The sequence below is a fragment of the Siphateles boraxobius genome, unplaced genomic scaffold (genome assembly GCF_051911475.1).
Source record: "Siphateles boraxobius isolate OS27281-9 unplaced genomic scaffold, OSU_SipBor_1 13, whole genome shotgun sequence".
Classification (NCBI taxonomy): Eukaryota; Metazoa; Chordata; class Actinopteri; order Cypriniformes; family Leuciscidae; genus Siphateles; species Siphateles boraxobius.
In genome coordinates this window covers 17,463,414-17,487,550 of record NW_027508733.1, presented here as the reverse complement: position 1 = coordinate 17,487,550, position 24,137 = coordinate 17,463,414, and the positions used below count along the sequence as shown (strand labels likewise).

At 39.0% G+C, this 24,137-nt stretch overlaps 4 protein-coding genes and 2 pseudogenes across 5 annotated transcripts in view; 1 reads left to right on the top strand and 5 right to left on the bottom strand.

Annotated features, from left to right (window-relative positions):
• aox5 (aldehyde oxidase 5) overlaps nt 1-24,137 on the top strand; it is a 67,231-nt gene that overhangs the window by 14,412 nt on the left and 28,682 nt on the right. The window lies entirely within an intron of this gene.
• On the bottom strand, nt 1,960-3,249 carry LOC143735878 (hatching enzyme 1.2-like; annotated as a pseudogene). Its single transcript, XR_013203317.1, has 4 exons — nt 3,021-3,249; nt 2,769-2,909; nt 2,572-2,689; nt 1,960-2,481 (listed from the first exon to the last, which is right to left on the bottom strand). The product of XR_013203317.1 is annotated as a hatching enzyme 1.2-like (transcript).
• Nucleotides 8,958-10,582, bottom strand: LOC143735879 (hatching enzyme 1.2-like; annotated as a pseudogene).
• On the bottom strand, nt 15,190-16,627 carry LOC143735882 (hatching enzyme 1.2-like). Its single transcript, XM_077226221.1, has 5 exons — nt 16,509-16,627; nt 16,349-16,421; nt 16,100-16,240; nt 15,902-16,019; nt 15,190-15,812 (listed from the first exon to the last, which is right to left on the bottom strand). The coding sequence occupies exons 1-5, from the start codon at nt 16,575-16,577 to the stop codon at nt 15,422-15,424; spliced, it is 792 nt and encodes a 263-aa protein (XP_077082336.1). The 5' UTR covers nt 16,578-16,627; the 3' UTR covers nt 15,190-15,421.
• LOC143735880 (hatching enzyme 1.2-like) lies at nt 18,640-19,939 on the bottom strand. The gene is made up of 5 exons (XM_077226219.1): nt 19,729-19,939; nt 19,568-19,640; nt 19,319-19,459; nt 19,121-19,238; nt 18,640-19,030 (listed from the first exon to the last, which is right to left on the bottom strand). Exons 1-5 carry the CDS (start codon nt 19,795-19,797, stop codon nt 18,640-18,642), a joined length of 792 nt encoding a protein of 263 aa, XP_077082334.1. The 5' UTR covers nt 19,798-19,939.
• LOC143735884 (hatching enzyme 1.2-like) lies at nt 22,227-23,392 on the bottom strand. The gene is made up of 5 exons (XM_077226222.1): nt 23,315-23,392; nt 23,155-23,227; nt 22,906-23,046; nt 22,708-22,825; nt 22,227-22,618 (listed from the first exon to the last, which is right to left on the bottom strand). The coding sequence occupies exons 1-5, from the start codon at nt 23,381-23,383 to the stop codon at nt 22,228-22,230; spliced, it is 792 nt and encodes a 263-aa protein (XP_077082337.1). The 5' UTR covers nt 23,384-23,392; the 3' UTR covers nt 22,227.

The following is a 24,137-nucleotide window of genomic DNA, read 5'->3' as shown; positions in this document are numbered from 1 at the left end:
GGCGTGAGCGATGGAGGGAGAGGGAGAGAGCAGGAGAGACAAGTCACATAGCAGCTACACGTCCCGGGCTGTAGCAGTGAACTGGCTGGTTGTCTTCCTTCCCTTGCGAGACCAGCTTCCAACGTTGGCGACGAGCTAGAATATCTAAATAATCAACACTTTGCACTACCTAGCGAGAACGTTTGCCTCGCACTATACGAACTATACTTGTTGATGATGTGACGACGGATGAATCTTCAGTACAGATGGCGTGGAGTCTTCCTCTCTTACACACGCCACTCAAACCGTAACTGTTCCGTAGCTCAGATCAAAACATGTAGCACACGCAATAACTAAGAGTTAAACTGTTATTTACTGAATTATCATACCGAAATCTCCGTCAGCATGGGACTTCTTCGGACGCCGCCATCCTCTCTCTTGTTTCACTTTCTTTTTGTCCCGCCCTCTCCTCTCATTGACCCGTGCACCCGCCTGCAAGTCATTGATTGGCCAAGTCTATATCCAAGTTCCTGTGTGCGATTGGTTGAGAATATTCTGGGGAATTTCTTCATGTTATCGTAGGGGCTACATGTCAAAAAATATGTGCACATTCTGTGTGTACACCTACATCAACATAAATTGTGGAGTAGAGGTCATAGTCAAGCTCATCATGATTTAGAATATTCTTTACAATTAACTTAAGTGCATTTGATTTCACAGGGCCAATTGTACTCAATATTCCTTTAGTCCTAACAACTTTAATGTCTTTTCCAGGCAAGGACCACAGTAGCTCAATTCTTGGTAAATTTTCACTATAGTATCGTAGTTGCGAAATACTAACAATCACTACTTTCCTATTTATTTACAGACACCTTCAAGCTGAAATATGCATGAGTATGATGGCCATTTTAAGAATTTCTAGAGACCGTGGAATAGAGTTGCAATTGTTATTTGTGACAAAATAACAGAATTTGGGTGTTAACCAAGAGTAGGCGAGGATTTGCTCTTCCCTGGAGCTTAAATGTGGTCTGTCATAAGCTTTGCCTTTGTTATGTCAATCAACGTACACTTTATCAATCTAACATGTGTCATTGCATCTAAACTGTGGCAGGGGATTTAGGAATGGCTAATAAAAATGGTATCTTTTGATAATTTAAGAAATTATTTTATTTTAAAGATAAAAACATCCACATTTTACTGTTTGTTCAGAATTTTTATTATCTTGATTTTTTCCCCTACTCAGTCACACATTACAGACATTCAAAACAATTCAAAGAACATTACCTCATTCCATTATTCATTAGCAGAACGTATACATTAGATTATCTTACACACACACACATATATATATATATATATATATATATATATATATATATATATATATATATATATATATATATATATATATATATATATATTAGGTCATTTTGGTGTAGTCGAACGATATATTAAATAAATTAGTTAAATTCTGAACGGATTTTGTTGGTAATAGGGGCTTACCTAAAGCTAAAAGAAGTTTTGTGCCTCTAACACGTGCTTTCAACCTTGTTTTAAATCTGAATGGCATATGTGGAAAAAACTAATCTCATCCGAATAGGGCTTTTATCTAAAAGATGCCTCACCATTGTTGGTGTCTAAAGAGCGACTGGCACAATAAAGGTCTTTAAAATTGAGGTATCTGAAAGGAAACCTTTCTTCTCAGCTGTAAACATATGATTACAACAGAACTAAATCTCAAAAATCTTTCAAAATCTACATTATAGCATTTTGCCCCCAAAAAATGATAACCTGTTGAAATGTAAAAATCATATACTGTACTGTGCCCAGTCTTTCAGCTCTCCTAAGGTTAAACCAGGTGGCTTTGATTACGTTGAAGGATAAGCTTAATACTGTGACACATTTAATGCTACAATCAAGCACTTTCTTAAACTTGACATCGAATCACAAATAAAGTTTGAGTTTGTCTTGCAGTGTAGCTTTATTTTTCCCAACCCAACACAATCACACATTTCAGAAATCCAACACCATTAAAAGACAGAAACAATCTCATTACATTATTCATCTACAGACACATGAACTATATTAAATCATGTGTGCAAGCCTCATCTTTAGCATCCATACAGCTTATTGATCCTCAGAACGTCAATGTTGGACAATCCCTGCCTCTGTCCGATTTCCACAGTCTTATCAGGAATGGGAGTGATGGTTTCCAGCCAGGGCTGAGTGGCGAAGGCAGTTCTACCATAGTGCATGATGGAGCCATAGTCATATGGAGTGTTTTGGTTGTTGGTCTTCTGTTTCTCGAAGTTGTAGGCCATATCAGGAGAGATGTTTTCAAAGTTGATCTTGACATACTGGTCACGATCGCTCCTGGTTTGCTCGTGGTAGAAGCCCAGGGCATGAATGAGCTCATGTTGTACAATGCCATTGTACACACAGCCGTCCCTTTTGAGAGAGACCACCTGTTTGCCACCAGTTCTGCCTAGAGCAGAGAAGCACCTGAGAGGAGAGAGGAAATAAAGGGGTTAAATATTGATCTGTTAAAGGTCTGTTAAATGTTTCTTGTTGGTATAGTATGATTGTTCTCACCCATCTCTGTTCTCAATACTGATGTAGTCGGTCTGAGATGATCTGGCCACAAAGCGGATGCAGGTTTTGGTGTGAAAGACCGACATGGCGTTCGCAATCACTGATTTGTCAAAATTGGCTGCAAAAAGGGTCCACAGGTTTAAAATGGCATCTAAATAATCATAGATATGTCAAATGAATGAAGGAGATTCACGTACAGAATTCATTGCTCACTATGTAAGGGATCTCCACTATGTTGTTAGAGTTTTTCTTCCAGAAACAGTTGTTGTTGAGGCAGTAGAGAGCATTTCTGGTCTTGGGAAACATCAGATCTCCTTCAATCAAGACTTCAGAAGATCCTGTATTTAAAGAGAAATATATTGATGAAATAATGCAATATATTCAAAGAAATCTCGATCACTTTTTTAGAAATGTGACCCATTGCTGGCTTTATCTACAAGATGCTTCACCATTGTTGGTTTCTAAAATCCTTGTAGTGATGTCCACAGGTTCAGGCTCTGTTACAAACACACAATCAGGCATCTGCTCCTGGTGGTAGAAACAGAGATGTTTAAAACGACTCATTAACGACTGTTAATTATTTAAGGGAGAGACTAGAAAGGACCTTACCATGAGAGGAGACCCCTGTGCGACGCCAAAAAGCAGCAGCAGAATGGAGAGGGAGGCTCTTATGTCCATGTTGCCTCAGTGTGTGGAGATGTTCAGAATGCTCCTGTGCTGAGATTTGATGCCTGTGAGCTGTTCTGTCTGGACTTTATATTCACCTGAGAAGGTGGGTCTACTGGAGGTTAATGGGTAGGGTCTTACTGTCCAGAGTCTAAAATGTGTACCTACAGGGAGGAAACTCTGACCTCGCCTGTTGGTTCAAAACTTTACACAATCATAGAATAAACCTCAGTTTGTTTAACTAATTCACTAAAATGGACATGCTGTAGCTTTTGGACTTTACCACGTGCCCTAAGACAGTGGTGTACAGGGATGGTCCACAATACCTTAAATGTGCTCTGTAGGAAGATTACAAATTAATTGAAAAAAAATTTGTGAGAACATTTGAATTTACTACAGAGATTAGTAAACAACCCCAAAAATATTAGCAGGATGAACAACTAGTTATTTAAAAAAAATATATATATATTTTTTGCGTATAGCTTAACTGGAAAGCTATTGATTTAACAGGGAAAATAGAACAATTACTGTGAATTGCTCAATTATTTTCAGGAGAAATGTAGTAAAATAGTGTTTATTAGCACTACACAGCTTCTTTATTGATATAATTGTTTTGTTACTGAAAAGCAAAATTATTTAAAGCAGTGACAAAACCACCTTGCTGATTAGAAGAGTAGTTTAATAGTTTAACTACGCATAAGAATGCTACTGCATTTTACACATTACACTGTACAACATTACTAGTTAAAGAGATGTCACATTTCAACTCTTTGAGACATAATGGGAGTTTTGATAAAAAAAGTTTCTAATTCGATTTTACAGAAGTTGTGTATTTTATTTTGTTTTCCAGATGTTTTAATCTTTTTTTTGCAATACAGCAGAAAAATGCTGTAATTTTATTTAGATTTTAACATCACCAACTAGAAGTTCTGAATCTCATTTACGTAGAGATTCGGTGTGTGTGTGTGTGGGGGGGGGGGGGGGGGGGGTTGGGGGTAGGGGGGGTTCTGGTAGCTGCTCTCACACAGTGTGATTTTGTTCATCTACAATACCAGAGCGTTCCAGTCTGACGTGTAACGTACGTATTCAAAAGTGCCGCTCTTATAATTTTGTTATCCCCCAGCAAACAATAACATTGTTTATGGTATCGTTAAGCAGCTTGTTCGTTTGTCACCTCCAGGAATAGGAAGTAGATCCCCGATCTTGATATCACTCTTGTTTGTAGCTATTGTTATTTTCTTGTATCTTTGTCAATATGCAATTTTTTAACTGTTCTTCCTCCAGTCAAATAGTTCCGCAATAACTAACATCATCGCTGCAACACAAACCCAACACGGCATTGGATCTGGCTCTTTTCACACTGATATTTTCCATGATTTATCCCAGTAATATTACTAGGGTCTTGTATGAGTGCTGAATTGTTCAGCATTCTGGCTCTGGCTTGTATTCACATAAAATGCTCCCCGACAATGTTCTGGAACCAAATTTCATCGTGAACGCAGACCTTATTTTCACCAGAACTTCACGCCATGTCTAGAACCGCATCTTTGGCTGACTTTGTGGTTCAGGTGATCAGATTGATGTCTGCTTGGGACTTTCTCAATCTTTGGCAACTTTGAAAGTTGAATTTATCTTACAAGATGATGCAAGAGCGACTGACTCCAAAAGAGGGTCTTCTTGGCACAATAAAGGTCTTTCAAATTGAGGTATCAAACGGGAAAACTCCCTTTTCAGCTGTGAATATATGATTAAACCAGAACTAAATTTCTAAAATCTTTTCAAAATCTACATTATTGTCACGGGTGGTGTATGGCAGGAAGCACGAGGAGACGAGGAATTCAAATAAACAATAAACTTTACTATAAATCAAAACAACAAACAGGTAAAGGCAGACAGAGCGGATGCAAACACCAGTTAACATAGACGAGAACCGACCAAGACAGACTGAACAGAAGAAACTAAATACAGAGACAAATGAACCATAATGATGTGAAGACAGGTGACACAGATGATGATAACGAGGAACAGGCTGGTAAGTGAGGGAGTGAGTTCAGGTGTGGAGACAAGGAGGATTCTGGGAAGTGTAGTGAAGATGACTAAGACAGACAGGTGCAGACGAAGACTGTGACAATTATAGCATTTTGCACAAAAAAAAAAAATATTTTGTTGAAATGTATAAATCATATACTGTGCCCAGCCCTACAGTTCTCCTAAGGTAATTGGGCTTCAGGAGAAGCTTAATATTATGCCACCTTTAATGCTACAATCAAGCACTTTCTTAAACTTGACATTGAATCACAAATAAAGTTTGAGTTTGTCTTGCAGTGTAGCTTTATTTTTCCCAACCCAACACAATCACACATTTCAGAAATCCAACACCATTAAAAGACAGAAACAATCTCATTACATTATTCATCTACAGACACATGAACTATATTAAATTATGTGTGCAAGCCTCATCTTTAGCATCCATACAGCTTATTGATCCTCAGAACGTCAATGTTGGACAATCCCTGCCTCTGTCCGATTTCCACAGTCTTATCAGGAATGGGAGTGATGGTTTCCAGCCAGGGTCGAGTGGCGAAGGCAGTTCTACCATAGTGCATGATGGAGCCATAGTCATATGGAGTGTTTTGGTTGTTAGTCCTCTGTTTCACAAAGTTGTAGGCCATATCAGGGGAGATGTTCTCAAAGTTGATCTTGACATACTGGTCACGGTCGCTCCTGGTTTGCTCGTGGTAGAAGCCCAGGGCATGAATGAGCTCATGTTGTACGATGCCATTGTACACACAGCCGTCCCTTTTGAGGGAGACTACCTGTTTGCCACCAGTTCTGCCTAGAGCAGAGAAGCACCTGAGAGGAGAGAGGAAATAAAGGGGTTAAATATTGATCTGTTAAAGGTCTGTTAAATGTTTCTTGTGGTATAGTATGATTGTTCTCACCCATCTCTGTTCTCAATACTAATGTAGTCGGTCTGAGATGATCTGGCCACAAAGCGGATGCAGGTTTTGGTGTGAAAGACCGAAATGGCGTTCGCAATCACTGATTTGTCAAAATTGGCTGCAAAAAGGGTCCACAGGTTTAAAATGGCATCTAAATGAATCATAGATATGTTCAATGAATGAAGGAGATTCACGTACAGAATTCATTGCTCACTATGTAAGGGATCTCCACTATGTTGTTAGAGTTTTTCTTCCAGAAACAGTTGTTGTTGAGGCAGTAGAGAGCATTTCTGGTCTTGGGAAACACCAGATCTCCTTCAATCAAGACTTCAGAAGATCCTGTATTTAAAGAGAAATATATAGACGAAGTAATGCAATACATTCAAAAATCCTGATCACTTTTTAGAAATGTGACCCATTGCTGGCTTTATCTACAAGATGCTTCACCATTATTGGCTTCTAAAATCCTTGTAGTGATGTCCACAGGTTCAGGCTCTGATACAAACACACCATCAGGCATCTGCTCCTGGTGGTAGAAACAGAGATGTTTAAAACGACTCATTAACGACTGTTAATTATTTAAGGGAGAGACTAGAAAGGACCTTACCATGAGAGGAGACCCCTGTGCGACGCCAAAAAGCAGCAGCAGAATGGAGAGGGAGGCTCTTGTGTCCATGTTGCCTCAGTGTGTGGAGATGTTCAGAATGCTCCTGTGCTGAGATTTGATGCCTGTGTGCTGTTCTGTCTGGACTTTATATTCACCTGAGAAGGTGGGTCTACTGGAGGTTTATGGGTAGGGTCTTACTGTCCAGAGTCTAAAATGTGTACCTACAGGGAGGAAACTCTGACCTCGCCTGTTGGTCCAAAACTTTACACAATCATAGAATATACCTCAGTTTGTTTAACTAATTCACTAAAATGGACATGCTGTAGCTTTTGGACTTTACCAAGTGCCCTAAGACAGTGGTGTACAGGGATGGTCCACAATACCTTAAATGTGCTCTGTAGGTAGATTACAAATTTCAGGAGAAATGTAGTAAAATAGTATTTATTAGCACTACACAGCTTCTTAATTGATATAATTGTGTTGTTACTTAAAAGCAAAATGATTTAAAACAGTGACAAAACCACCTTGCTGATTAGAAGAGTAGTTTAATAGTTTAACTACGCATAAGAATGCTACTGCATTTTACACATTACACTGTACACCATTACTAGTTAAAGAGATGTCACATTTCAACTCTTTGAGACATAATGGGAGTTTTGATCAAAAAAGTTTCTAATTCGATTTTACAGAAGTTGTGTATTTTATTCTGTTTTCCAGATGTTGTAATCTTTTTTTTGCAATACAGCAGAAAAATGCTGTAATTTTATTTAGATTTTAACATCACCAACTAGAAGTTCTGAATCTCATTTACGTAGAGATTCGGTGTGTGTGTGTGTGTGTGTGTTTGGGGGGGGGGGGGGGGGTTCTGGTAACTGCTCTCATATAGTGTGATTTTGTTCATCTACAATGCCAGAGCGTTCCAGTCTGACGTGTAACGTACGTATTCAAAAGTGCCGCTCTTATAATTTTGTTATCCCCCAGCAAACAATAACATTGTTTATGGTATCGTTAAGCAGCTTGTTCGTTTGTCACCTCCAGGGATAGGAAGTAGATCCCCGATCTTGATATCACTCTTGTTTGTAGCTATTGTTATTTTCTTGTATCTTTGTCAATATGCAATTTTTTAACTGTTCTTCCTCCAGTCAAATAGTTCCGCAATAACTAACATCATCGCTGCAACACAAACCCAACACGGCATTGGATCTGGCTCTTTTCACACTGATATTTTCCACGATTTATCCCAGTAATATTACTAGGGTCTTGTATGAGTGCTGAATTGTTCAGCATTCTGGCTCTGGCTTGTATTCACATAAAATGCTCCCCGACAATGTTCTGGAACCAAATTTCATTGTGAACGCAGACCTTATTTTCACCAGAACTTCACGCCATGTCTAGAACCGCATCTTTGGCTGACTTTGTGGTTCAGGTGATCAGATTGATGTCTGCTTGGGACTTTCTCAATCTTTGGCAACTTTGAAAGTTGAATTTATCTTACAAGATGATGCAAGAGCGACTGACTCCAAAAGAGGGTCTTCTTGGCACAATAAAGGTCTTTCAAATTGAGGTATCAAACGGGAAAACTCCCTTTTCAGCTGTGAATATATGATTAAACCAGAACTAAATTTCTAAAATCTTTTCTAAATCTACATTATTGTCACGGGTGGTGTATGGCAGGAAGCACGAGGAGACGAGGAATTCAAATAAACAATAAACTTTACTATAAATCAAAACAACAAACAGGTAAAGGCAGACAGAGCGGATGCAAACACCAGTTAACATAGACGAGAACCGACCAAGACAGACTGAACAGAAGAAACTAAATACAGAGACAAATGAACCATAATGATGTGAAGACAGGTGACACAGATGATGATAACGAGGAACAGGCTGGTAAGTGAGGGAGTGAGTTCAGGTGTGGAGACAAGGAGGATTCTGGGAAGTGTAGTGAAGATGACTAAGACAGACAGGTGCAGACGAAGACTGTGACAATTATAGCATTTTGCACAAAAAAAAAAAATATTTTGTTGAAATGTATAAATCATATACTGTGCCCAGCCCTACAGTTCTCCTAAGGTAATTGGGCTTCAGGAGAAGCTTAATATTATGCCACCTTTAATGCTACAATCAAGCACTTTCTTAAACTTGACATTGAATCACAAATAAAGTTTGAGTTTGTCTTGCAGTGTAGCTTTATTTTTCCCAACCCAACACAATCACACATTTCAGAAATCCAACACCATTAAAAGACAGAAACAATCTCATTACATTATTCATCTACAGACACATGAACTATATTAAATTATGTGTGCAAGCCTCATCTTTAGCATCCATACAGCTTATTGATCCTCAGAACGTCAATGTTGGACAATCCCTGCCTCTGTCCGATTTCCACAGTCTTATCAGGAATGGGAGTGATGGTTTCCAGCCAGGGTCGAGTGGCGAAGGCAGTTCTACCATAGTGCATGATGGAGCCATAGTCATATGGAGTGTTTTGGTTGTTAGTCCTCTGTTTCACAAAGTTGTAGGCCATATCAGGGGAGATGTTCTCAAAGTTGATCTTGACATACTGGTCACGGTCGCTCCTGGTTTGCTCGTGGTAGAAGCCCAGGGCATGAATGAGCTCATGTTGTACGATGCCATTGTACACACAGCCGTCCCTTTTGAGGGAGACTACCTGTTTGCCACCAGTTCTGCCTAGAGCAGAGAAGCACCTGAGAGGAGAGAGGAAATAAAGGGGTTAAATATTGATCTGTTAAAGGTCTGTTAAATGTTTCTTGTGGTATAGTATGATTGTTCTCACCCATCTCTGTTCTCAATACTAATGTAGTCGGTCTGAGATGATCTGGCCACAAAGCGGATGCAGGTTTTGGTGTGAAAGACCGAAATGGCGTTCGCAATCACTGATTTGTCAAAATTGGCTGCAAAAAGGGTCCACAGGTTTAAAATGGCATCTAAATGAATCATAGATATGTTCAATGAATGAAGGAGATTCACGTACAGAATTCATTGCTCACTATGTAAGGGATCTCCACTATGTTGTTAGAGTTTTTCTTCCAGAAACAGTTGTTGTTGAGGCAGTAGAGAGCATTTCTGGTCTTGGGAAACACCAGATCTCCTTCAATCAAGACTTCAGAAGATCCTGTATTTAAAGAGAAATATATAGACGAAGTAATGCAATACATTCAAAAATCCTGATCACTTTTTAGAAATGTGACCCATTGCTGGCTTTATCTACAAGATGCTTCACCATTATTGGCTTCTAAAATCCTTGTAGTGATGTCCACAGGTTCAGGCTCTGATACAAACACACCATCAGGCATCTGCTCCTGGTGGTAGAAACAGAGATGTTTAAAACGACTCATTAACGACTGTTAATTATTTAAGGGAGAGACTAGAAAGGACCTTACCATGAGAGGAGACCCCTGTGCGACGCCAAAAAGCAGCAGCAGAATGGAGAGGGAGGCTCTTGTGTCCATGTTGCCTCAGTGTGTGGAGATGTTCAGAATGCTCCTGTGCTGAGATTTGATGCCTGTGTGCTGTTCTGTCTGGACTTTATATTCACCTGAGAAGGTGGGTCTACTGGAGGTTTATGGGTAGGGTCTTACTGTCCAGAGTCTAAAATGTGTACCTACAGGGAGGAAACTCTGACCTCGCCTGTTGGTCCAAAACTTTACACAATCATAGAATATACCTCAGTTTGTTTAACTAATTCACTAAAATGGACATGCTGTAGCTTTTGGACTTTACCAAGTGCCCTAAGACAGTGGTGTACAGGGATGGTCCACAATACCTTAAATGTGCTCTGTAGGTAGATTACAAATTTCAGGAGAAATGTAGTAAAATAGTATTTATTAGCACTACACAGCTTCTTAATTGATATAATTGTGTTGTTACTTAAAAGCAAAATGATTTAAAACAGTGACAAAACCACCTTGCTGATTAGAAGAGTAGTTTAATAGTTTAACTACGCATAAGAATGCTACTGCATTTTACACATTACACTGTACACCATTACTAGTTAAAGAGATGTCACATTTCAACTCTTTGAGACATAATGGGAGTTTTGATCAAAAAAGTTTCTAATTCGATTTTACAGAAGTTGTGTATTTTATTCTGTTTTCCAGATGTTGTAATCTTTTTTTTGCAATACAGCAGAAAAATGCTGTAATTTTATTTAGATTTTAACATCACCAACTAGAAGTTCTGAATCTCATTTACGTAGAGATTCGGTGTGTGTGTGTGTGTGTGTGTTTGGGGGGGGGGGGGGGGGGGGTTCTGGTAACTGCTCTCATATAGTGTGATTTTGTTCATCTACAATGCCAGAGCGTTCCAGTCTGACGTGTAACGTACGTATTCAAAAGTGCCGCTCTTATAATTTTGTTATCCCCCAGCAAACAATAACATTGTTTATGGTATCGTTAAGCAGCTTGTTCGTTTGTCACCTCCAGGGATAGGAAGTAGATCCCCGATCTTGATATCACTCTTGTTTGTAGCTATTGTTATTTTCTTGTATCTTTGTCAATATGCAATTTTTTAACTGTTCTTCCTCCAGTCAAATAGTTCCGCAATAACTAACATCATCGCTGCAACACAAACCCAACACGGCATTGGATCTGGCTCTTTTCACACTGATATTTTCCACGATTTATCCCAGTAATATTACTAGGGTCTTGTATGAGTGCTGAATTGTTCAGCATTCTGGCTCTGGCTTGTATTCACATAAAATGCTCCCCGACAATGTTCTGGAACCAAATTTCATTGTGAACGCAGACCTTATTTTCACCAGAACTTCACGCCATGTCTAGAACCGCATCTTTGGCTGACTTTGTGGTTCAGGTGATCAGATTGATGTCTGCTTGGGACTTTCTCAATCTTTGGCAACTTTGAAAGTTGAATTTATCTTACAAGATGATGCAAGAGCGACTGACTCCAAAAGAGGGTCTTCTTGGCACAATAAAGGTCTTTCAAATTGAGGTATCAAACGGGAAAACTCCCTTTTCAGCTGTGAATATATGATTAAACCAGAACTAAATTTCTAAAATCTTTTCAAAATCTACATTATAGCATTTTGCACAAAAAAAAATATATTTTGTTGAAATGTATAAATCATATACTGTGCCCAGCCCTACAGTTCTCCTAAGGTAATTGGGCTGCAGGAGAATCTTAATATTATGCCACCTTTAATGCTACAATCAAGCACTTTCTTAAACTTGACATTGAATCACAAATAAAGTTTGAGTTTGTCTTGCAGTGTAGCTTTATTTTTCCCAACCCAACACAATCACACATTTCAGAAATCCAACACCATTAAAAGACAGAAACAATCTCATTACATTATTCATCTACAGACACATGAACTATATTAAATTATGTGTGCAAGCCTCATCTTTAGCATCCATACAGCTTATTGATCCTCAGAACGTCAATGTTGGACAATCCCTGCCTCTGTCCGATTTCCACAGTCTTATCAGGAATGGGAGTGATGGTTTCCAGCCAGGGTCGAGTGGCGAAGGCAGTTCTACCATAGTGCATGATGGAGCCATAGTCATATGGAGTGTTTTGGTTGTTAGTCCTCTGTTTCACAAAGTTGTAGGCCATATCAGGGGAGATGTTCTCAAAGTTGATCTTGACATACTGGTCACGGTCGCTCCTGGTTTGCTCGTGGTAGAAGCCCAGGGCATGAATGAGCTCATGTTGTACGATGCCATTGTACACACAGCCGTCCCTTTTGAGGGAGACTACCTGTTTGCCACCAGTTCTGCCTAGAGCAGAGAAGCACCTGAGAGGAGAGAGGAAATAAAGGGGTTAAATATTGATCTGTTAAAGGTCTGTTAAATGTTTCTTGTGGTATAGTATGATTGTTCTCACCCATCTCTGTTCTCAATACTAATGTAGTCGGTCTGAGATGATCTGGCCACAAAGCGGATGCAGGTTTTGGTGTGAAAGACCGAAATGGCGTTCGCAATCACTGATTTGTCAAAATTGGCTGCAAAAAGGGTCCACAGGTTTAAAATGGCATCTAAATGAATCATAGATATGTTCAATGAATGAAGGAGATTCACGTACAGAATTCATTGCTCACTATGTAAGGGATCTCCACTATGTTGTTAGAGTTTTTCTTCCAGAAACAGTTGTTGTTGAGGCAGTAGAGAGCATTTCTGGTCTTGGGAAACACCAGATCTCCTTCAATCAAGACTTCAGAAGATCCTGTATTTAAAGAGAAATATATAGACGAAGTAATGCAATACATTCAAAAATCCTGATCACTTTTTAGAAATGCGACCCATTGCTGGCTTTATCTACAAGATGCTTCACCATTATTGGCTTCTAAAATCCTTGTAGTGATGTCCACAGGTTCAGGCTCTGATACAAACACACCATCAGGCATCTGCTCCTGGTGGTAGAAACAGAGATGTTTAAAACGACTCATTAACGACTGTTAATCGTTTAAGGGAGAGACTAGAAAGGACCTTACCATGAGAGGAGACCCCTGTGCGACGCCAAAAAGCAGCAGCAGAATGGAGAGGGAGGCTCTTGTGTCCATGTTGCCTCAGTGTGTGGAGATGTTCAGAATGCTCCTGTGCTGAGATTTGATGCCTGTGTGCTGTTCTGTCTGGACTTTATATTCACCTGAGAAGGTGGGTCTACTGGAGGTTTATGGGTAGGGTCTTACTGTCCAGAGTCTAAAATGTGTACCTACAGGGAGGAAACTCTGACCTCGCCTGTTGGTCCAAAACTTTACACAATCATAGAATATACCTCAGTTTGTTTAACTAATTCACTAAAATGGACATGCTGTAGCTTTTGGACTTTACCAAGTGCCCTAAGACAGTGGTGTACAGGGATGGTCCACAATACCTTAAATGTGCTCTGTAGGTAGATTACAAATAAATCCTTATTTGTGAGAACATCTGCATTTAGTATAGAGATTAGTAAATGACCCCGAAAATATTAGCAAGATGAACAACTAGTTATTTAATAGAATTTTTTCTTTCTTTTTTTGTTGGCGTATAGCTAAACTGAAAGCTATTGATTTAACAGGGAAAATAGAACAATTACTGTGAATTGCTCAAATATTTTCAGGAGAAATGTAGTAAAATAGTATTTATTAGCACTACACAGCTTCTTAATTGATATAATTGTGTTGTTACTGAAAAGCAAAATGATTTAAAACAGTGACAAAACCACCTTGCTGATTAGAAGAGTAGTTTAATAGTTTAACTACGCATAAGAATGCTACTGCATTTTACACATTACACTGTACACCATTACTAGTTAAAGAGATGTCACATTTCAACTCTTTGAGACATAATGGGAGTTTTGATCAAAAAAGTTTCTAATTCGATTTTACAGAAGTTTTGTATTTTATTCTGTTTTCCAGATGTTGTAATCTTTTTTTTGCAATACAGCAGAAAAATGCTGTAATTTTATTTAGATTTTAACATCACCAACTAGAAGTTCTGAATCTCATTTACGTAGAGATTCGGTGTGTGTGTGTGTGTGTGTGTGTTTGGGGGGGGGTTCTGGTAACTGTTCTCATATAGTGTGATTTTGTTCATCTACAATGCCAGAGCGTTCCAGTCTGACGTGTAACGTACGTATTCAAAAGTGCCGCTCTTATAATTTTGTTATCCCCCAGCAAACAATAACATTGTTTATGGTATCGTTAAGCAGCTTGTTCGTTTGTCACCTCCAGGGATAGGAAGTAGATCCCCGATCTTGATATCACTCTTGTTTGTAGCTATTGTTATTTTCTTGTATCTTTGTCAATATGCAATTTTTTAACTGTTCTTCCTCCAATCAAATAGTTCCGCAATAACTAACATCATCGCTGCAACACAAACCCAACACGGCATTGGATCTGGCTCTTTTCATACTGATATTTTCCATGATTTATCCCAGTAATATTACTAGGGTCTTGTATGAGTGCTGAATTGTTCAGCATTCTGGCTCTGGCTTGTATTCACATTAAATGCTCCCCGACAATGTTCTGGAACCAAATTTCATTGTGAACGCAGACCTTATTTTCACCAGAACTTCACGCCATGTCTAGAACCGCATCTTTGGCTGACTTTGTGGTTCAGGTGATCAGATTGATGTCTGCTTGGGACTTTCTCAATCTTTGGCAACTTTGAAAGTTGAATTTATCTTACAAGATGATGCAAGAGCGACTGACTCCAAAAGAGGGTCTTCTTGGCACAATAAAGGTCTTTCAAATTGAGGTATCAAACGGGAAAACTCCCTTTTCAGCTGTGAATATATGATTAAACCAGAACTAAATTTCTAAAATCTTTTCAAAATCTACATTATAGCATTTTGCACAAAAAAAAGATATTTTGTTGAAATGTATAAATCATATACTGTGCCCAGCCCTACAGTTCTCCTAAGGTAATTGGGCTGCAGGAGAAGCTTAATATTATGCCACCTTTAATGCTACAATCAAGCACTTTCTTAAACTTGACATTGAATCACAAATAAAGTTTGAGTTTTTCTTGCAGTGTAGCTTTATTTTTCCCAACCCAACACAATCACACATTTCAGAAATCCAACACCATTAAAAGACAGAAACAATCTCATTACATTATTCATCTACAGACACATGAACTATATTAAATTATGTGTGCAAGCCTCATCTTTAGCATCCATACAGCTTATTGATCCTCAGAACGTCAATGTTGGACAATCCCTGCCTCTGTCCGATTTCCACAGTCTTATCAGGAATGGGAGTGATGGTTTCCAGCCAGGGTCGAGTGGCGAAGGCAGTTCTACCATAGTGCATGATGGAGCCATAGTCATATGGAGTGTTTTGGTTGTTAGTCCTCTGTTTCACAAAGTTGTAGGCCATATCAGGGGAGATGTTCTCAAAGTTGATCTTGACATACTGGTCACGGTCGCTCCTGGTTTGCTCGTGGTAGAAGCCCAGGGCATGAATGAGCTCATGTTGTACGATGCCATTGTACACACAGCCGTTCCTTTTGAGAGAGACCACCTGTTTGCCACCAGTTCTGCCTAGAGCAGAGAAGCACCTGAGAGAAGAGAGGAAATAAAGGGGTTAAATATTGATCTGTTAAAGGTCTGTTAAATGTTTCTTGTGGTATAGTATGATTGTTCTCACCCATCTCTGTTCTCAATACTAATGTAGTCGGTCTGAGATGATCTGGCCACAAAGCGGATGCAGGTTTTGGTGTGAAAGACCGAAATGGCGTTCGCAATCACTGATTTGTCAAAATTGGCTGCAAAAAGGGTCCACAGGTTTAAAATGGCATCTAAATGAATCATAGATATGTTCAATGAATGAAGGAGATTCACGTACAGAATTCATTGCTCACTATGTAAGGGATCTCCACTATGTTGTTAGAGTTTTTCTTCCAGAAACAGTTGTTGTTGAGGCAGTAGAGAGCATTTCTGGTCTTGGGAAACACCAGATCTCCTTCAATCAAGACTTCAGAAGATCCTGTATTTAAAGAGAAATATATTGATGAAGTAATGCAATACATTCAAAAATCCTGATCACTTTTTAGAAATGTGACCCATTGCTGGCTTTATCTACAAGATGCTTCACCATTGTTGGTTTCTAAAATCCTTGTAGTGATGTCCACAGGTTCAGGCTCTGATACAAACACACCATCAGGGATCTGCTCCTGGTGGTAGAAACAGAGATGTTTAAAACGACTCATTAACGACTGTTAATCGTTTAAGGGAGAGACTAGAAAGGACCTTACCATGAGAGGAGACCCCTGTGCGACGCCAAAAAGCAGCAGCAGAATGGAGAGGGAGGCTCTTGTGTCCATGTTGCCTCAGTGTGTGGAGATGTTCAGAATGCTCCTGTGCTGAGATTTGATGCCTGTGTGCTGTTCTGTCTGGACTTTATATTCACCTGAGAAGGTGGGTCTACTGGAGGTTTATGGGTAGGGTCTTACTGTCCAGAGTCTAAAATGTGTACCTACAGGGAGGAAACTCTGACCTCGCCTGTTGGTCCAAAACTTAACACAATCATAGAATAAACCTCAGTTTGTTTAACTAATTCACTAAAATGGACATGCTGTAGCTTTTGGACTTTACCAATTGCCCTAAGGCAGTGGTGTACAGGGATGGTCCACAATACCTTAAATGTGCTCTGTAGGTAGATTACAAATAAATCCTTATTTGTGAGAACATCTGCATTTAGTATAGAGATTAGTAAATGACCCCGAAAATATAAGCAAGATGAACAACTAGTTATTTAATAGAATTTTTTCTTTCTTTTTTTGTTGGCGTATAGCTAAACTGAAAGCTATTGATTTAACAGGGAAAATAGAACAATTACTGTGAATTGCTCAAATATTTTCAGGAGAAATGTAGTAAAATAGTATTTATTAGCACTACACAGCTTCTTAATTGATATAATTGTTTTGTTACTGAAAAGCATGATTGAAAACAGTGACAAAACCACCTCGGTGATTAGAAAAGTAGTTTAATCGTTTAACTACGCATTACAATGCTACTGCATTTTACACATTACACTGTACACCATTACTAGTTAAAGAGATGTCACATTTCAACTCTTTGAGACTTAAAGTTTTGATCATAAAAGTTTCTTATTCGATTGTGTATTTTATTTTGTAGTCCAGATGTTATAATCTTTACAGCAGAAAAATGCTGTAATTTTATTTAGATTTTAACATCACCAACAAGAAATTCTGAATCTCATTTACGTAGAGATTCTGGGTGGGGGGGTAGGTGGGTGGGGGGTGGGGGGTGATGTTTTCTGGTAACTGCTCTCACACAGTGTGATTTTGTTCATCTACAATGCCAGAGCGTTCCAGTCTGACGTGTAACGTACGTATTCAAAAGTGCCGCTCTTATAATTTTGTTATCCCCCAGCAAACAATAACATTGTTTATGGTATCGTTAAGTAGCTTGTTTCTTTTTCACCTCCAGGGTTAGGAAGTAGATCCCCGATCTTGATATCGCTCTTGTTTGTAGCTATTGTTATTTTCTTGTATATTTGTCAGTATGCAATTTTTTAACGGTTGTTCCTCCAGTCAAATAGTTCCACAATAACTAATATCATCACTGCAACACACACCTGACACGGCATCGGATCTGGCTCTTTTCACACTGATATTTTACACGATTTATCCCAGTAATATTACTAGGGTCTTGTATGAGTGCTGAATATTTCAGCATTCTGGTTCTGGCTTGTATTCACATAAAATGCTCCCCGACAATGTTCTGGAACCAAAGTTCATTGTGAACGCAGCCCTTATTTTCACCAGAACTTCACGCCATGTCTAGAACTGCATCTTTGGCTGGCTTTGTGCTTCAGGTGATCAGATTGATGTCTGCTTGGGACTTTCTCAATCTTTGGAAACTTTGAAAGTTGAATTTATTTTATAAGAGGATCTAAGAGAGACTGAGTCCAGAAGAGGGTCTGCTTGGCACAATAAAAGTCTTTAAAATTGTGGTATCAAACGGGAAAACTCCCTTTTCAGCTGTGAACATATGATTAAACCAGTACTAAATTTAAAAAATATTTCAAAATCTACATTATAGCATTTTGCACAAAAAAAAAAAAAAAAAAAGATATTTTGTTGAAATGTATAAATCATATACTGTGCCCAGTCCTGCAGTTCTCCTAAGGTTAAACCAGGTGGCTTTAATTGGGCTCCAGTAGAAGCTTAATATTATGCCACTTGACATTGAATCACAAATAAAGTTTGAGTTTGTCTTGCAGTGTAACTTTATTTTTCCCAACCCAACACAATCACACATTTCAGAAATCCAACACCATTAAAAGACAGAAACAATCTCATTACATTATTCATCTACACACACATGAACTATATTAAATCATGTGTGCAAGCCTCATCTTTAGCATCCATACAGCTTATTGATCCTCAGAATGTCTATTTTGGACAATCCCAGAATCTGTCCGATTTCCACAGTCTTATCAGGAATGGGAGTGATGGTTTCCAGCCAGGGTCGAGTGGCGAAGGCAGTTCTACCATAGTGCATGATGGAGCCATAGTCATATGGAGTGTTTTGGTTGTTAGTCCTCTGTTTCACAAAGTTGTAGGCCATATCAGGGGAGATGTTCTCAAAGTTGATCTTGACATACTGGTCACGATCACTCCTGGTTTGCTCGTGGTAGAAGCCCAGGGCATGATTAAACTCATGTTGTACGATGCCATTGTACACACAGCCGTCCCTTTTGAGAGAGACCACCTGTTTGCCACCAGTTCTACCTAGAGACGAGAAGCACCTGAGAGGAGAGAGGAAATAAAGGGGTTAAATATTGATCAGTTAAAGGTCTGTTAAATGTTTCTTGTTGGTAAAGTATGATTGTTCTCACCCATCTCTGTTCTCAATACTGATGTAGTCGGTCTGAGATGATCTGGCCACAAAGCGGATGCAGGTTTTGGTGTGAAAGACCGACATGGCGTTCGCAATCACTGATTTGTCAAAATTGGCTGCAAAAAGGGTCCACAGGTTTAAAATGGCATCTAAATGAATCATAGATATGTTCGATGAATGAAGGAGATTCACGTACAGAATTCATTGCTCACTATGTAAGGGATCTCCACTATGTTGTTAGAGTTTTTCTTCCAGAAACAGTTGTTGTTGAGGCAGTAGAGAGCATTTCTGGTCTTGGGAAACACCAGATCTCCTTCAATCAAGACTTCAGAAGATCCTGTATTTAAAGAGAAATATATTGATGAAATAATGCAATATATTCAAAAATCCCGATCACTTTTTAGAAATGTGACCCATTGCTGGCTTTATCTACAAGATGCTTCACCATTGTTGGTTTCTAAAATCCTTGTAGTGATGTCCACAGGTTCAGGCTCTGATACAAACACACCATCAAGCATCTGCTCCTGGTGGTAGAAACAGAGATGTTTAAAAACGACTCATTAACGACTGTTAAATGTTTAAGGGAGAGACTAGAAAGGACCTTACCATGAGAGGAGACCCCTGTGCGACGCCAAAAAGCAGCAGCAGAATGGAGAGGGAGGCTCTTGTGTCCATGTTGCCTCAGTGTGTGGAGATGTTCAGAATGCTCCTGTGCTGAGATTTGATGCCTGTGAGCTGTTCTGTCTGGACTTTATATTCACCTGAGAAGGTGGGTCTATTGGAGGATTATGGGTAGGGTCTTAATGTCCAGAGTCTAAAATGTGTACCTACAGGGAGGAAACTCTGACTTCGCCTGTTGGTTCAAAACTTTACACAATCATAGAATAAACCTGTTTGTTTAACTAATTCACTAAAATGGACATGCTGTTGCTTTTTGACTTTACCACATGCCCTAAGACAATGGTGTACAGGGATGGTCCACAATACCTTAAATGTGCTCCGTAGGAAGATTACAAATTAATCCTTATTTGTGAGAACATTTGAATTTACTATAGAGATTAGTAAACAACCCCAAAAATATTAGCAAGATGAACAACTAGTTATTTAATAAAAATAAATATATATTTTTTGCGTATAGCTTAACTGGAAAGCTATTGATTTAACAGGGAAAATAGAACAATTACTGTGAATTGCTCAATTATTTTCAGGAGAAATGTAGTAAAATAGTGTTTATTAGCACTACACAGCTTCTTAATTGATATAATTGTGTTGTTACTGAAAAGCAAAATGATTTAAAACAGTGACAAAACCACCTTGCTGATTAGAAGAGTAGTTTAATAGTTTAACTACGCATAAGAATGCTACTGCATTTTACACATTACACTGTACACCATTACTAGTTAAAGAGATGTCACATTTCAACTCTTTGAGACATAATGGGAGTTTTGATCAAAAAAGTTTCTAATTCGATTTTACAGAAGTTGTGTATTTTATTTTGTTTTCCAGATGTTTTAATCTTTTTTTTGCAATACAGCAGAAAAATGCTGTAATTTTATTTAGATTTTAACATCACCAACTAGAAGTTCTGAATCTCATTTACGTAGAGATTCGGTGTGTGTGTGGGGGGGGGGGGTTGGGGGTAGGGGGGGTTCTGGTAGCTGCTCTCACACAGTGTGATTTTGTTCATCTACAATACCAGAGCGTTCCAGTCTGACGTGTAACGTACGTATTCAAAAGTGCCGCTCTTATAATTTTGTTATCCCCCAGCAAACAATAACATTGTTTATGGTATCGTTAAGCAGCTTGTTCGTTTGTCACCTCCAGGAATAGGAAGTAGATCCCCGATCTTGATATCACTCTTGTTTGTAGCTATTGTTATTTTCTTGTATCTTTGTCAATATGCAATTTTTTAACTGTTCTTCCTCCAGTCAAATAGTTCCGCAATAACTAACATCATCGCTGCAACACAAACCCAACACGGCATTGGATCTGGCTCTTTTCACACTGATATTTTCCATGATTTATCCCAGTAATATTACTAGGGTCTTGTATGAGTGCTGAATTGTTCAGCATTCTGGCTCTGGCTTGTATTCACATAAAATGCTCCCCGACAATGTTCTGGAACCAAATTTCATTGTGAACGCAGACCTTATTTTCACCAGAACTTCACGCCATGTCTAGAACCGCATCTTTGGCTGACTTTGTGGTTCAGGTGATCAGATTGATGTCTGCTTGGGACTTTCTCAATCTTTGGCAACTTTGAAAGTTGAATTTATCTTACAAGATGATGCAAGAGCGACTGACTCCAAAAGAGGGTCTTCTTGGCACAATAAAGGTCTTTCAAATTGAGGTATCAAACGGGAAAACTCCCTTTTCAGCTGTGAATATATGATTAAACCAGAACTAAATTTCTAAAATCTTTTCAAAATCTACATTATTGTCACGGGTGGTGTATGGCAGGAAGCACGAGGAGACGAGGAATTCAAAAAAACAATAAACTTTACTATAAATCAAAACAATAAACAGGTAAAGGCAGACAGAGCGGATGCAAACACCAGTTAACATAGACGAGAACCGACCAAGACAGACTGAACAGAAGAAACTAAATACAGAGACAAATGAACCATAATGATGTGAAGACAGGTGACACAGATGATGATAACGAGGAACAGGCTGGTAAGTGAGGGAGTGAGTTCAGGTGTGGAGACAAGGAGGATTCTGGGAAGTGTAGTGAAGATGACTAAGACAGACAGGTGCAGACGAAGACTGTGACAATTATAGCATTTTGCAAAAAAAAAAAGATATTTTGTTGAAATGTATAAATCATATACTGTGCCCAGCCCTACAGTTCTCCTAAGGTAATTGGGCTGAAGGAGAAGCTTAATATTATGCCACCTTTAATGCTACAATCAAGCACTTTCTTAAACTTGACATTGAATCACAAATAAAGTTTGAGTTTGTCTTGCAGTGTAGCTTTATTTTTCCCAACCCAACACAATCACACATTTCAGAAATCCAACACCATTAAAAGACAGAAACAATCTCATTACATTATTCATCTACAGACACATGAACTATATTATATTATGTGTGCAAGCCTCATCTTTAGCATCCATACAGCTTATTGATCCTCAGAACGTCAATGTTGGACAATCCCTGCCTCTGTCCGATTTCCACAGTCTTATCAGGAATGGGAGTGATGGTTTCCAGCCAGGGTCGAGTGGCGAAGGCAGTTCTACCATAGTGCATGATGGAGCCATAGTCATATGGAGTGTTTTGGTTGTTAGTCCTCTGTTTCACAAAGTTGTAGGCCATATCAGGGGAGATGTTCTCAAAGTTGATCTTGACATACTGGTCACGGTCGCTCCTGGTTTGCTCGTGGTAGAAGCCCAGGGCATGAATGAGCTCATGTTGTACGATGCCATTGTACACACAGCCGTCCCTTTTGAGGGAGACTACCTGTTTGCCACCAGTTCTGCCTAGAGCAGAGAAGCACCTGAGAGGAGAGAGGAAATAAAGGGGTTAAATATAGATCTGTTAAAGGTCTGTTAAATGTTTCTTGTGGTATAGTATGATTGTTCTCACCCATCTCTGTTCTCAATACTAATGTAGTCGGTCTGAGATGATCTGGCCACAAAGCGGATGCAGGTTTTGGTGTGAAAGACCGAAATGGCGTTCGCAATCACTGATTTGTCAAAATTGGCTGCAAAAAGGGTCCACAGGTTTAAAATGGCATCTAAATGAATCATAGATATGTTCGATGAATGAAGGAGATTCACGTACAGAATTCATTGCTCACTATGTAAGGGATCTCCACTATGTTGTTAGAGTTTTTCTTCCAGAAACAGTTGTTGTTGAGGCAGTAGAGAGCATTTCTGGTCTTGGGAAACACCAGATCTCCTTCAATCAAGACTTCAGAAGATCCTGTATTTAAAGAGAAATATATTGATGAAGTAATGCAATACATTCAAAAATCCTGATCACTTTTTAGAAATGTGACCCATTGCTGGCTTTATCTACAAGATGCTTCACCATTGTTGGCTTCTAAAATCCTTGTAGTGATGTCCACAGGTTCAGGCTCTGATACAAACACACCATCAGGCATCTGCTCCTGGTGGTAGAAACAGAGATGTTTAAAACGACTCATTAACGACTGTTAATCGTTTAAGGGAGAGACTAGAAAGGACCTTACCATGAGAGGAGACCCCTGTGCGACGCCAAAAAGCAGCAGCAGAATGGAGAGGGAGGCTCTTGTGTCCATGTTGCCTCAGTGTGTGGAGATGTTCAGAATGCTGCTGTGCTGAGATTTGATGCCTGTGAGCTGTTCTGTCTGGACTTTATATTCACCTGAGAAGGTGGGTCTACTGGAGGTTTATGGGTAGGGTCTTACTGTCCAGAGTCTAAAATGTGTACCTACAGGGAGGAAACTCTGACCTCGCCTGTTGGTCCAAAACTTTACACAATCATAGAATAAACCTCAGTTTGTTTAACTAATTCACTAAAATGGACATGCTGTAGCTTTTGGACTTTACCAAGTGCCCTAAGGCAGTGGTGTACAGGGATGGTCCACAATACCTTAAATGTGCTCTGTAGGTAGATTACAAATAAATCCTTATTTGTGAGAACATCTGCATTTAGTATAGAGATTAGTAAATGACCCCGAAAATATTAGCAAGATGAACAACTAGTTATTTAATAGAATTTTTTCTTTCTTTTTTTGTTGGCGTATAGCTAAACTGAAAGCTATTGATTTAACAGGGAAAATAGAACAATTACTGTGAATTGCTCAAATATTTTCAGGAGAAATGTAGTAAAATAGTATTTATTAGCACTACACAGCTTCTTAATTGATATAATTGTTTTGTTACTGAAAAGCATGATTGAAAACAGTGACAAAACCACCTCGGTGATTAGAAAAGTAGTTTAATCGTTTAACTACGCATTACAATGCTACTGCATTTTACACATTACACTGTACACCATTACTAGTTAAAGAGATGTCACATTTCAACTCT

Coding starts and splice junctions, on each gene's coding strand:
- LOC143735880 (XM_077226219.1), bottom strand. CDS start 19,797: ATGGACACAAGAGCCTCCCTCTCCATTCTGCTGCTGCTTTTTGGCGTC. Junction 19,460..19,567: donor GATTTTAGAAACCAACAATG/GTGAAGCATCTT, acceptor CTTTAAATACAG/GATCTTCTGAAGTCTTGATT. Junction 19,239..19,318: donor CATAGTGAGCAATGAATTCT/GTACGTGAATCT, acceptor CCCTTTTTGCAG/CCAATTTTGACAAATCAGTG.
- LOC143735882 (XM_077226221.1), bottom strand. CDS start 16,577: ATGGACACAAGAGCCTCCCTCTCCATTCTGCTGCTGCTTTTTGGCGTC. Junction 16,422..16,508: donor CACAGGGGTCTCCTCTCATG/GTAAGGTCCTTT, acceptor CACCAGGAGCAG/ATCCCTGATGGTGTGTTTGT. Junction 16,020..16,099: donor CATAGTGAGCAATGAATTCT/GTACGTGAATCT, acceptor CCCTTTTTGCAG/CCAATTTTGACAAATCAGTG.
- LOC143735884 (XM_077226222.1), bottom strand. CDS start 23,383: ATGGACACAAGAGCCTCCCTCTCCATTCTGCTGCTGCTTTTTGGCGTC. Junction 23,047..23,154: donor GATTTTAGAAGCCAACAATG/GTGAAGCATCTT, acceptor CTTTAAATACAG/GATCTTCTGAAGTCTTGATT. Junction 22,619..22,707: donor AGTATTGAGAACAGAGATGG/GTGAGAACAATC, acceptor CTCTCCTCTCAG/GTGCTTCTCTGCTCTAGGCA.